The sequence below is a fragment of the Amblyomma maculatum genome, chromosome 6 (genome assembly GCF_055883805.1).
Source record: "Amblyomma maculatum isolate TAMU_Amacu chromosome 6, ASM5588380v1, whole genome shotgun sequence".
Taxonomy (NCBI): domain Eukaryota; kingdom Metazoa; phylum Arthropoda; class Arachnida; order Ixodida; family Ixodidae; genus Amblyomma; species Amblyomma maculatum.
The window spans coordinates 67,052,744-67,064,649 of NC_139349.1; the positions used below are offsets into that span (position 1 = coordinate 67,052,744).

At 45.9% G+C, this 11,906-nt stretch overlaps 1 protein-coding gene across 2 annotated transcripts; it reads left to right on the plus strand.

Annotated features, from left to right (window-relative positions):
• Window positions 1-1,864: 1,864 nt before the first annotated feature.
• LOC146185927 (toll-like receptor 2 type-2) lies at window positions 1,865-7,780 on the plus strand. 2 transcript variants are annotated; one of them, XM_084605601.1, is made up of 3 exons: window positions 1,865-1,996; window positions 5,007-5,277; window positions 6,750-7,780. In XM_084605601.1, exons 2-3 carry the CDS (start codon window positions 5,158-5,160, stop codon window positions 7,458-7,460), a joined length of 831 nt encoding a protein of 276 aa, XP_084461727.1. In that variant the 5' UTR covers window positions 1,865-1,996; window positions 5,007-5,157; the 3' UTR covers window positions 7,461-7,780. The 2 variants fall into 2 exon arrangements, with proteins under 2 accessions (XP_084461727.1, XP_084461726.1); XM_084605600.1 differs by having other exon boundaries at window positions 5,007-7,780.
• Window positions 7,781-11,906: the final 4,126 nt, after the last annotated feature.

Below are 11,906 nucleotides of genomic sequence, written 5' to 3' on the forward strand. Positions count from 1 at the left end.
TATACTGTCGTTCCAATAATACAGCTCAGACATCACACGACATTAAGAGTGAAATTCTGAAATGACGCGGGAAATGGACGAAACATAACTGCACGCTAGCTGTAGCTGACGACAGGCATGGACGCCTCCGATTCTGGTAACCGCGAGCGCTACCCGGTTTACATTCTATTGTGCACGGTTTGTCTATAATTTATCATGTTGTTTAAGGACTCTTCTGAATATAAACATTTCTTTTCGTTTCGGTGCCACTATTTCGTAGTGAATGGTGCATGAGCGGCAGCTTGTCGGACATACCCAAGAAGTTTGAGTGATTCGGGGAAGGGCCCCTTTTGGGTAAGCCTCATTAAAAGCTCACTTTTGAATGTGTATCTTGAGCTCTATTGACAGCACATATTTGCATGGGCGTTTTCAGAATCGGTTGTCTTCGAAATGAAGAAACATTTCTTTTCATAGTCTCCTTCAATGCACTCACCAGGATATCACGGCTCCTACCATAATATACGTTTTTTATTGTTTTAAATATACCCCGGCATGAAAACGTTTCTGCTTTCACAATACATATGCTGCTCGTGGCGACTTTTACCCGAAAATGAAATCAAGGGCGTTTTGTGAAATCAGAAATCTGCTTTGAAACCTTTTTGTTTACATGCATTACTGCTGGCGCGAGACATAGTTTACATTGAATGGTTGATTACTTGATTTATTACACAGCTATACTAGCAGCACTCGTAGCCACTTATTTGCAGTAATCATTGCATTCACAAGATCAACCGCTGTGAATTCACGTTGTACCATCAGCGTACGCAGTCATGTTAAGTGCCTCTGGCGCAATGAAGGCATCGTTTATGTGCACAAGGAATACGAAATGCCCTGAAGTCAAACCGTGTTTTAAGCCTTATTTAATGACTCACAAATCAGATGGAGCGTTATCAACTCGTAAGTACTGAAAAAAATTACAAGGGTTCAACGCTGCTGAACCAAATATTGAGCGAAAGTATTAGCTGCGGGTGAGCGAGCGTTCTTCTTCTTCTTCTCTTCTTCTTCTTCCTCAGCCCACATATAACGTGCCTTAGTGGCCTATAGGGGTAACGTGAATGCCAGGGTCCTAGCAGGCTGATTCTGACATAACCGTCCCATGTGAAACGAGAGACCCAAATTGGCAGCTCCTGCCAGCCCACATATAAAGCCCCGCGTTAACCAAGCTTTATGAACGTGCATGACGTCACGTATCACGTGAGCACCAGCTCCGCCTCTACCGCGCCACGCCGACCGCTTTTGTGTCACGTGGGGTGTGACGTCACGCGCTGCGCCGCGGCTGCAACCGCGCTACACGCTACGCCGACCGTTTGAGTTGGTAGCCCAGCTCTTACCCTAGTGTTACGTGGGGTGTGACGTCACAGCATCACGTGGGTCGGTCGCGCCACGCTGAAGGCTCGAAACCTAGAGTAGCACTGCTTTCGCAATAAAAATTCCGCAATGCCCTTTTGTTAAACTAAGCGCACTGCCACTAACACCCGCACGGGGCGTGCATCTCTAGCACCGCTGGCAAACTTTCATCAAAGATCTTTCAAGCAGCCACAATGTTGCTACTTCATCTTCATGCATTCTGCCTGCTAGTGAAGCAACGCCTTCGTGGCTGTCGCCGATAACACATGCGGTCTGTTGTCCTTGTCGTCGCTGCTACTTACGCAATCGTTGCCTGCTTGCAAGACTCCTGCTTCAATGTTTCATTTCCTGCGAAGCTTCCCTTTTTTTTCATACAAGAGAGGGATAGGAAAAAAACCTGACCTTGAACCGGAAGGGGGGGGGGGGGGTAATTCCGGACATGGAGGGGAGCGCCTGGTTCCTGCGAGCTGAGAGAGACAAACGATGTTCATAGCGTATGGACATTCTAAGCGCACAATAGGTGCCGTTATTTCGCCGAACATAGTTTAGAAAGTAAACCTGCCTCAGAGTATTCACGATCACATAATATCGGAGGCTCTGCTTCAGAAAGGTGCGTATATTTCACGTTACGAAGATAGTTCCAAGCTCGTCTTGCAGAGGGAAAAACTCGTATATCACTGTGAAGTTGCTCTAGTTTATCAGAGACATAGGAACTTCGGCCTGTGTGAAAGAGAATGAGAGCAATAAACTATGCAGGAATGTCCTACGGGATATTCCTATGCTGGTGCTGCGGCAGTCAAAAGCGCTGTTATTGCTTTTTTACAGCCAGATATGTTAATGAAGTCAAGCTTGTAACATGCCAAATTTTGCCAAGTGGGCGTTTTAATTTGCGGCTACACTAGTTACTGTAGACCCTTTCCTATTAAACATTTTTTTTTTGGTGAGGGCGGGCCAGTTGCCTTATATGAAGTGTTTAACTGGGCGCGAGAAAAGAATTTTTGCAAACTGCTTGTTCAGGGCTACGTGCTGCCTTAATCTGCATGCAGCAAACACCTGCTAGTGACGACTATGCGCAATAGCATCGCGTCACAGGTTTCGAATCAATCCAATCCAATCGAGCTTGACTAGTGGCATATGAATATATGAATGTGGAACAACGTTACTAGATACAGGATACGTAACGGGATACATGATAGTTACGTTACAGGATCTAGCAACGTTGAAGTGGAACGACTGTAAACACTTGCATATCATCACTATAGACGACAGTACAATAATAATGGTAGGGTTGTGCCGTTGCTAAATCGTATAGGAAGTGCGAAAACTTTTGCGCACGGATGAATTTCGATGAAGACGACGACTTGCTAATCCAATGGGCAGTTTAAAACACGGGATAAACGGCTGCGGCGATAGCTACGTGGTTATGTACAGATTCCACGTAGCCATTGTCGAATACATGCAGTGTATGCAAAACAAATGCGACGATAGCTACGTATACAGTATTCCATTCTGATGTCCCGCGACGAATTCATAGGTTAGGATAAACACTACAATGGGATATTAATTCTAATTCTTTTTTTTTCTACCCGAGCTCAGCATAAGCAAGCAACACATTATCGGTTGGCTTTGGCCGCGGGAAATAGTAATTTAGCAATAAACACGGAACAAAAGTGAAGGATTGCTGTATATGTCCGGCTTCTGCGTGCCTGGTTTCAGGTTGCGTGTGCAAGAAAAATACTGTTGCTACTGCAACTAACTGAGCCACAAGACCGTTGACAATGGTTTTCTTGTTCGGGCTTGTACGGCTACTTGAGTTCTTTCTCAATAAAAGCAGCATTACGATCGGTCCGCGGTGAGCCTCAGGGCGAAGCCGACTGCATAGTTGAGATATGCATACTTATAAGTTTTCTCGGTCTAGTTATCCTAATTTGGCATTATTTTGTATTGTGCTTCCGGCAGACAGCGTTGCGCTGTTATTTATTTATTCTTCGCTGCTTGTCAGCGTTCGCGGAGCTTCATTCGTCACTGTCGAGCATTAAAGAGGGCCATTCTTGCTTCCGCAGCCAGCAGTCGCGGATCTGTCCCGTTCACGAAGGGATGCCACCTTCATCTCGTACCCAGCCATGAAGTGTTATATAAAAACAACGCTTCGGATGCGTGAGCCAGGGATTCATCCGACGAGTCACACACCCACAGTCAGTAAGACACCGGTCTATTCCGGACCAACAAAATCTTCAAAGGGCAGAACAGAAACGTACCAGTAGAACTATGCATGCGATATGTACGCGCGAGACGGCAGTCCTATGATGACAGCAAAACAGGCATTAGTATCCTAACGTGGTAAAGCAGAAGCATACTACGTGGTAGCAATAAGGCTCGATGCGATGCAAGAAACACTGCATACCTAAGTGATAGCCTTTCAGGCCAAAGCATCTATTCCATACCCAAAGGTACCATTCCCATGTTCTATTCTCAACCATGCAGAGTGTCGCCATCAGCTGTGCACATCGCGACGGCTCGCGCTGGATACCTCTATCAGAGTTCCCCATGCATTTCTTTCTGCAATGCTTTTGCCTGCAGCAGCAGTGATCAAGATATGCAGGTTGGGAACGGGACCACAGGCAACGCCCCACGAGCAATATTACGCTGATGAGCACTTGCGTTGCATTCACAGGCACCTAGATGAAAGCTTTCAGGAAGAACTCGCACGGTTTGAGTGGCTAAGAGAGTATATGAAGTCCCACAAGGTATTAAGAATGTTTCATTTCATATAAATTTCGGTAACGATGAGCATTAGAAAAGGTAAGTACTGTTATTTGTATTCTGAAGAATTATAATTTCTCATATTAAAGTTTACACCTACTATATTTAGGCACCTGATCGCAATTAGAAATTGATAGTGGAATTAGTGATTTCCATACATAGTTTCAAAATTTGATCACAGCAAAGAAACGAAGCTCACCAAATTTTGTCTATCTCGGGAGCAAAACAGATCCGTCTAGATCATGTCACCCTTTGGTGCCCTGGATGTTCACTGCGCCACTCTTCTCACCACTGCTAGCTGGTCCAATCATATGTGCGCTTTGTAATGATTGAAGGGGGGGGAGGGGTAAAGCTTTATTTAACGGACGCCAAATTGCGTTTGCTTTCTTTAGGCGCGAGAAGAACCAAAATTTGCAGAGCCGCAATGCGGAGACTGGTCCCGGTTTCGCAGTTTCGAAATTGCAGCATCTGTACGCCTGATACTGAAGACCGGCTACAGATTCGCAATTTCTATCATGATACAAACTGTAACAAGTAGAAACAGAACTACGCACAAAGATTGATCCGCTTGCTTGTAACATGACTCACTTGTTTTCTGCTAACCACCTACAATGGTATCACATGCAGGAAAACCTGCTTGCGCCTTGAAAATTTAATTATTAAAACTTTTTCGCAGGCTTTTCCGAGAAACCTAGCTTTTACTGTGAGCAGGTAAAGCTACAATTCCGCATTTCTTATATAGATTATGGTACGCACAACGTCTTTAGTAAGGTAATTGGATTAGCGTTGAGAATGTACCTGGGTATAAATTAGTCCAGTTGATAGTTTGTGTCAGGGTCACATTTTCTTTGTTTCAGATCGAGATGTGCCAACGGATGAAAATTTGCGGCTTACTTCTATGGGTGATCACAACAGTCTATGGCGTGAGAACGTCACTGAACTACACTAAGTTCCCCGACCGGACGATGCGACTGAAGCCCTACCGGCGCTGCAACGTGACAGTTAAGCATGGATACCTGCACGCCCTCTGTAACGTTTTGGTCAGGTTGCGAGTTCAACAGGATCAGACGTTTACGATGGAACAACATCTCGTCTCCGATGTACCTTTGGACGAGAATACTCCGGATGGTATCGTTTCCCTGTTACTTCGCTCTGTCACGCTTACGAAATGGGACGACTTCCCGCTAGAAACAGATAGGGTGTACGATTACTCATTCAAGGCTCAAAACACCAAAATTGAACGGAAATTCATCTACCCTCTGCTCGCAGCCATCCGACAGATGACATTCAAAGCTACGTTCGGCGAACCCCCGTATGCCGCAGCCGCTGTCTGTAACGGGACACGAGCTGAGAGAATATGCAAAATTGACTTTTACAGTGAAGGCCTAACGCCTCAGAAGGGAAGGAACAAGACAGCTGTTGATTGGCCCCAGAACAAGACTGCCTGCAGAGGCTGCACGAGACACAACAAGGCGCAATCTTTATTTTCTTTGCCGCGCGGCGGGCGATATCTGGCCCGCTCAAAATCGTACTACAAAAAGTTCGACATACGTAATCCGGGCAACTCTGCTAACCCGAGATACCTACAATTTAACGCGCCCAGGTTCTTCAGAGAATGGAATATTGGCTCCTTATCGCTTCAGGCTGTGAAAGTCACATTCAAAAACAAATTCCAGAAGATCCCTTCAACATTTTCTCAATTTGTCACCATCAAGTCTTTGAGGCATATTTTGTTCTACAAATGCAATTTTCATATTATTAGATCTCAAGACATGCCACACGTCCACAAACTAAAGCGCCTAGAGTTTTTCCACACGCCCATACAAAAGATTCATCCACATGCACTACGCCGGAACCCAGGATTGAGGCATGCCTCCTTCACAGGCACAAAACTGTCCGGTATTCCAGAGGCAATATTTCATTTATATAGCCTAGAAACACTCGACATTTCAGACACCGACGTGCCTCGTAATATCAAGTTCGAGTTCTGTCCTCTCAAGTGTCAATGTAACAGCACTGCTCATCAATTAGTTATGAGTAGAAGTCGCCTGGGCACATTATCTGATCGGGCATTCTGTGGATTTCCGCGCCTCACGGTGCTCGAGCTTGAGAGCTGTCACATATCGCAACTCTCGGGGTCTCCGTTTGAATGCTTGGAAAACCTCAGCAATCTGTCTTTGTCTGACAACAAGATCAGGTCACTAGGCGGCGAAAATCTGAAGGGACTTAGGAGTCTTCATTTCCTCAACCTCAATAGAAACCAGATTGTACGTTTCGAGTGTCCAAGAATATTCTCAACCTTGACTTCCCTGAGAGCACTCATACTTTCTGAGAACAGGATTGGAAACCTGCTGCTTGAGGCAGTGGACTATGCGCCTGTCGAGGAGATAAATCTAGGGCGTAATCAAATATCAAAGTGGAATACGCCCCTATTCTCTAGCATGAGCAAACTAAAAACCCTTCACTTGGAGCATAACGCTATATCCAGGATAAGCGACGACATGTTACGCGATATGAGTAAAGTTAGTTTTGTCAACCTAAGCTATAACTTATGGGACTGCTCGAGCTGCCAGCATAAGAATCTTCTTTCTCTACTACAGCAGCATCCTGTTTATTGCTCCAACTGCTACGTCTGCAAGAATGATGACGTCTACGAAGGAAGGCTCGTTCTCGATGTTCCCTGGAACAAGACCGGTTGTACCCCGCCCAACCCTTGCGTAGTTTACGGCGCTCCTTCGCTCCTCTCTATCCTGGTCGCCTCCGTAGTCGCCTACGTTGTTTACAGGAACCGTTGGTTCTGCATGTATGGCCTGCTATACCTCAAGGTCGCCGTCAAAAGATTTCGAAGGCAGAAGCAAGCCGGACGCTTTCTCTGGGATGGCTTCCTGTCGTACCACGCCTCGGACGCCGAGTGGGTGCGAGACGTGCTCGTTCCGAAGCTTGAGTCGGCTCCCATGAATTTTCGGCTCTGCGTCGCCGATCGGGACTTCATCCCGGGCCTGCCAATCGCCGAGAATATCTGCCGTGCCATAGCACAGAGCCGCGTGTCGCTGTTTGTGCTCAGCAGGGAGTTTTGCCGCAGCCGCTGGTGCATGTTTGAGTTGGGCCTGGCGCAGCATCGGCTTTTTGAGAACGATCGCAACGACGGAATGGTGTTCATAAGGAAAATCGACTTGCAGGAGTCTGAGATGAGCCCCATGCTGACGTACCTCATGAAGACTCGCACCTACATCCAGCTGCCGCCCGACGACTCGAGCGAGACTTTGAACAATTTCTTCTGGCTCCAGGTTCAGGCTGCACTGCAGCAGTAGACGTGGAGCTGCCAATGTACCACCTTCCATGTATTACGGCCACATGGGGTTAAAATTTTTGGCAGCGGTAATATTCCGTTTAACGATACCGGCTCTTGCATCCCAATATTGTCAATAAACGTCACAGAACGTTAACTTTTGTTGCAGGCTGACCAAATCGCTGAAGCTAGATGGCAGTCACGTACAGCACTGCTAACAGATGTAAGGAAAATTGTGTTGGCGTTTTAGAGCGCAGCTCTTAGGCGCCTACTCCTGCTTGAGTGACACGTAATCATTAGGATGTTACACCTACGGCTCACTTTCCGTAATAAAGTTTGTCACCATCACCCTGTCGCTGTTGGCGTCGACATCAGAGTCAGAGTCCGCGGAACCTGTGTGCCTACAGGGAAGCTCAGCGCCGGGGACCACCTTATCAAGGTGGCACTGGCAAAATTTGGTTGTAAAATTTTACTCTCTCTCACCCCACCATGCTCATTCGGAACAGAGACGTATAGTAGAGAGTGTATATTGAGTGGTCGCGTTTTGATCGGGGGCCCCTTAACGATTGACGTGTTCCCGGTATTGACCAGAGTTTTTTACCCTCACACGCAGGCTGCTAGCGCGCTCCTACTCTCGACAACAGGCGTCATCTGACGGGCGAGCACGACCAGGGGACTGGGGGTCGTTGCGGGCGCCCCGCGTTGAATACGTGTGAGCGAGCGTTCTTCAATTCTGTCATTAACGCGCTCTACCACCTATGCATCTAGGTGTGAGCTGTCCATCGCTACTCACATCTGTCCCCGTTCGAGAGTACTACAGCGATTTGAAGCGCGCTGTTTCCTCGGTGACGTAATATACGAATGTAGTCTACCATGCAGGTTATAAACTATACATCACCATTTACGCGCAGCAGTTGCGTTTTTTTTTTTTTTTTTATGGGGGGAGGGTCCCTTTACATGTGAGAAATCCAGATGCCTGTTATTATCTTTTGAATTTGCGCACTAGGATGTAGATTGTTGAACCTGATGCCATGGTGTCAGATTTAACTGGATCGACGAGCCTCGCGCTAGGCGAAACGTGTTTTTTCGCCCAACAGTAGTTCGTTTTTGGCTTTCGTTTTTCCTTTAAGGGAATCTACGACAATCTACGAATCTAGGACTCCCAATTGTTATTTCCTTATTTCAAAGAGAATTCGACATGTAAAACTGTTGAACAGAGTAGCTTTTTTTCTGTCAGTATCTACTTCGGACGCAACATGATTTCATTATACTTATGACCTGGCCCAAACGGCTAAGCAGTGGTTTAGCACACACCGATAGGTTCCAAATTAAGTATACTTGTCTTGTCGCTGCAAAACTCGGGAGAGCTGGCTGCTGTGTAAATATCTGTTCAAGGCTTGATACAAATAACGAACAGGTATTGTGCCCTCCAGCAGTGGCTTTGTGGTTAGGGCTCTTGACAGCTGATTTGAAGACATAGGTTCGATTATAGAAATGTTGGCCGCGCTTCAATGAAGACGAAGCTAAAGGGTGCCTTTGTGGTCTGCGATGTCAGCATACGTTAAATAACCTCAGGCAGTCGATAAATTTCCGGAGCACTGCACAAGGGCGTATCTCAACCGATGCTACTTTTGGATGCTTAAGTTCACATACCATATGAAAACTGAGTTGTATTACTCCAAGCATTTCTTTGCTACTGTTCCTTTGGCATGTACGAGAATTTGCTGGTGCAGGAAAAGTAACGTAGTATGCTTTTCCGTTCAAATTAAATCACACCTTCTGCACTGAAGATAAGAAAACAATATTGCCCCAAAAAAGGGCACTCGTCCACTACCGGATGTCATATACCAAGACTGCCAGTTTCAATTATGCAACGCGTGTAAAATGGTTGAAGAAAAAAACGTGCTCCATTTACTTTTGTCCGCACCGGCACGTGCAGGATATAAAATATGCATTATGCTTAACATGCAGGCGTAAAGGATTGATAAGCGCTATAAAGTTCCAGGAATAAAAAGAAGTAAAGACCGCATTGGAAGTGAAATTATATCCGAGTCATACGCAATAGTAATGTTTGCAGTTGTTCACAAACGTTTTATTGTCAGTAAGGGACCGAAACGGCATTATTAGCGCAGCATTGTGGTGAGCACCAGTTGACGGAAACGTAAAACTAAATCCATAAAAAAAAAACTAGTCGAAAGTCGATTTTAACTCCATGGCAATGCAAATAAACTTGCTCCACCACAACTGTGCGGTGCAAATATTTTTTGGCGATGTTTCCTAGCGGCACCACAGCGGCGATACCGCGGCCCCGCAGTCAACAAGGAAACGCCCGCGAGGCGGCGCGCTAGTCGACAGAAAATGGCCGCGGCAGGGAGCGGCTAAAAAGTCTGGTCTATAGGCTGCCCGGGTGGTCTTCCAATAGCAAGTTGCTAAGACTAACTTGCGGAACAAGATTCTGCTCGTCCTTGGGCAACCTTCTACGTTGATGTGTAACATAGACGTCCAGGGACAGTTCGGTGAAAGGCAGCGTAGGGCTCCCGAGGGACCACTTAAGGCTATCGCGTCTTGGTCTTGAAAGAGAATGTTAAGTGCTTTCTAGATTGGTTGCATGGTCAGTAATATATCCGGTAAAGTAAGCAAAAAAAAAAAGATAGACAAAAGTAAGAGGATAACCATGACCGCTTTTCGCATTCCAAAACGCAAAGCTAATACACTGCGCCCCAAAACCATCGAGATAAAGTGCGTTTAATGCGCTTTTATTCCTGTTCATAAAATTTATCTATTTAGCCACTAGCAGTCGCTTATCAACCGGAAGATGTCGTGAGTTTAGAATATAAGAATAGATATATTACGAAGACTGTGAATTTATGGACCGGTTTGTAACAACAAAATAAATATACGGAAGTTTAAGGCAAGATCATCGTGGCAAGTGCCTCCACACCGTTTCAGAGGTGACTATCCCATTCTATTCCATTCAACAATTCATGTTGGAATCTCGCTGTTCTTTATAAAATTTCTCACACTGGCCGCTACGTGAAGCTGCTCTGCCTGAAACGCTCTGGCTGTAGGATTGTACCGATGACAAAACGAGTGCATGGCTCATTCCGCTGACGAGAAAGATGCCAGGTTTTATGCGGTGTAAGTAGCTGAGCACAAATTGTGCATTGCCGAGTAGGGTAATCATCCGTGTTTTATTACTGTTGGTGTAAGACGCAATGATCCTCAATCTAAAACATGTGTCTATCGTCTAAAAAGAAGTACATCAGTAACGGTGTGAAAAAAACACGAGAAATATGTGCGGAAATGTTGGGATGCGTGAGATATGTCTTAAAGTAATGCGCAGATGACTAAACACATTACGAGCATCTTAGGATACGACAGAAAACGTTATAAAACAGTGGCCACACCGGTACGTAGCCTCCCACTTTGTAGCGTCGGCAAAGTGGGATGCCTCGATGCACGCTATAAATGCGGAAAGAAAGCACGTTTCTTCCACTGAGGAGTCAGCCAGCCAGCATCACACCAGAGTTTATTTTTTAATGGCGATAGAGTGAAGCCCATATAGAAGTAATAATGTATCCTCTTTGAGACTGTTTTGTAGTGGCCTCCTTTTTTATTACACCTCTGCCCCTTAGCAAAAATCCTCAAACAAATTCTGCTGGATCGAAGATCAGACACGCCAACTCGAAAACTGTTGAGGACCACCAAATGAGAAGATTCCACCTATCACCAAATGAAAAGTCACTAATTCCACTAGGACAACTAGAATGACAGGCATCCCGATGATAAACATTTAGCCTGGTATAGAAGTACTAGCGCAGGTGTATACCGGTGTACCGAAAGCTGACAGCGCACGCGCCGTGGCCAACTCTTGCTACACCCTTGCCAGCGCACATGCGCCAAAGGCATCCGTTAGACTGGTACCCGTCCATGGCAGCATGCATTCGCTATGCTAAATCTCTGTATTGACTTAATGTCGAAGTAGTTGGCCAGAAGGTATGCATCACTTCTTGGAAGGGCACTCTTGAGTCTTGGCGAGGATGTTTGCCAGCGGCCGCTTATCGGCACTCCTACCGAACTAATTGTCATATATAAGAAACCTGTCCTTCCAGTCGGAGCAGAGTAGACCTTTTGGTGCTGCGTTGCGTCCTCCATCGATTGTTGCATATGTTTTTATAAAGAATATCGGCAATACCCTTGTAAACAGTGTCATCCAGAACTCTAGCTTTGTTGATGTTTGGCTGCCGGTTCTTCAACCTTAACACACGCACGGGAAAAGAGGTCTGCAGCATGCTAGAGGTCAAATTGGAAGACAGCTACAGGGTACTCTCGTTCAGAATGCAATGAAAATATATGTGAAGAGAGAATGTCAACTTTGTTCCTTCCCAGGTGCAAGATAACTGGGATTAGCTGAGAAGATACAGGACTGTAATTGCTTATTACGATTGCGTTAGTAAGCTTTTTAAAC